General features: G+C 38.1%; 1 protein-coding gene across 1 annotated transcript; it reads left to right on the top strand.

Annotated features, from left to right (window-relative positions):
- The first annotated feature begins 436 nt into the window (after positions 1-436).
- On the top strand, positions 437-1,072 carry LOC308494761 (protein archease-like). The gene has a single exon (XM_081042679.1). It carries the CDS (start codon positions 447-449, stop codon positions 948-950), a length of 504 nt encoding a protein of 167 aa, XP_080898805.1. The 5' UTR covers positions 437-446; the 3' UTR covers positions 951-1,072.
- The last annotated feature ends 404 nt before the right edge of the window (positions 1,073-1,476 follow it).

Raw genomic sequence — 1,476 nt, 5'->3', positions numbered from 1 at the left:
TCCTTATCTTATATTTTAATTACTATTTTAAAATCAACTTACAGAATAATACATTTATCTCAGTTAAATTTCATTTGAGGGCTCTAGTATATAATTACAATATATTTGGTGTGTTTTGAATGTTGCTTCTGCTGCCAGTTATGCTTGTATTATTATTACTGTTAGCTTTTCTTCTCCCTGAACATTGTTTCACATTGTAGGGGAGGAAAAAGTTTGACTTGCCCCTCCTAGGATCTCTGGCCTTGTCTGAAAATTAAACTGACAAAGACAGAGTAACAGGAGAAAAGCGTACACGTTTACTTAATACAAATTATACATTACACAGGAGCCTTCCAAAGGAAACAAAGACCTGAAAAAACAGTTAAACCTGAGTTTTTTTATGCTAGGTTTGATAAAGAGTGGACAGTCATGTAGAAATGTAGTAAGTCAGGTCCAATGCTGCAATCATGGCGCAGGAAGAGGAGGATGTTAGAGATTACAATTTGACTGAGGAGCAGAAGGCGACCAAGGCCAAGTATCCTCCAGTCAATCAGAAGTACGAGTATTTGGATCATACAGCGGACGTCCAGTTACACGCACGGGGAGACACTCTGGAGGAAGCATTCGAACAATGTGCAATGGCCATGTTTGGTTACATGACAGATACTGAGACTGTGGAGCCCCTCCATACAGTAGAAGTAGAAACCCAAGGAGATGACTTACAGTCTCTTCTGTTTCACTTTTTGAATGAGTGGCTTTATAAGTTCAGTGCTGATGGATTCTTCATACCCCGGGAAGTGAAAGTACTTAGTATCGATCAGACAAATTTCAAATTACGGTCAATTGAGTGGGGAGAAGAATTCTCATTGTCCAAGCACCCTCAGGGAACTGAAGTCAAAGCAATAACATATTCAGCAATGCAGGTCTATAGTGAAGAGAATCCAGAAGTTTTTGTGATCATTGACATTTAAGATACCAAAAAAAGACTCCTATGAAGAACTTTCTTTTGAGAAGATACTATGATATAAATTCTACAATCTGACGATATATGGAGATTTGCAGAACAAATTTTTAACTTAAAGTGTGACTTTTAGAAACGTAAAATCAAGGCACATCCTTGGTCTGTGTTAACGAAATATTCAAACATTAAAGAATTCTTTAGGTGGCAAGTATGGCTCCTCGTTTATTAATTCGCTGCTGTAGTAGCAGGTTCCTCACACCTTCCCAATGGAATGCCTTCCCTCCAGCCTGATCCCAAAAGGAATCATTGATGTTAGCAGCAGCCCGAGAGACTCTGAAGCCTCCATGCTATTATTGAATACAGTTTGGGGGGAAAATTGTAATTTGAGAAATCCTACAATGAGGTTTTTGCTTTTCCTCCAAAATGGTTGACACATATTTTGTATATGTATATTAAGAGAGGTTGTGGAACAGTGTCATCCTGTATTCCAGTTGGTGTCCTTAGAAGGAATAATTATAGTTGAACAATTGGAAGAC

This window comes from Rhinolophus hipposideros, assembly GCF_964194185.1.
Source record: "Rhinolophus hipposideros genome assembly, chromosome: X".
NCBI lineage: Eukaryota > Metazoa > Chordata > Mammalia > Chiroptera > Rhinolophidae > Rhinolophus > Rhinolophus hipposideros.
The sequence above is the reverse complement of the archived record's forward strand: the minus strand, read 5'-3'. Positions and strand labels throughout refer to the sequence as shown.

What these genes read in the sequence shown, in the direction of transcription:
- LOC308494761 (XM_081042679.1), top strand. Translation starts at nt 447, where the DNA reads ATGGCGCAGGAAGAGGAGGATGTTAGAGATTACAATTTGACTGAGGAG.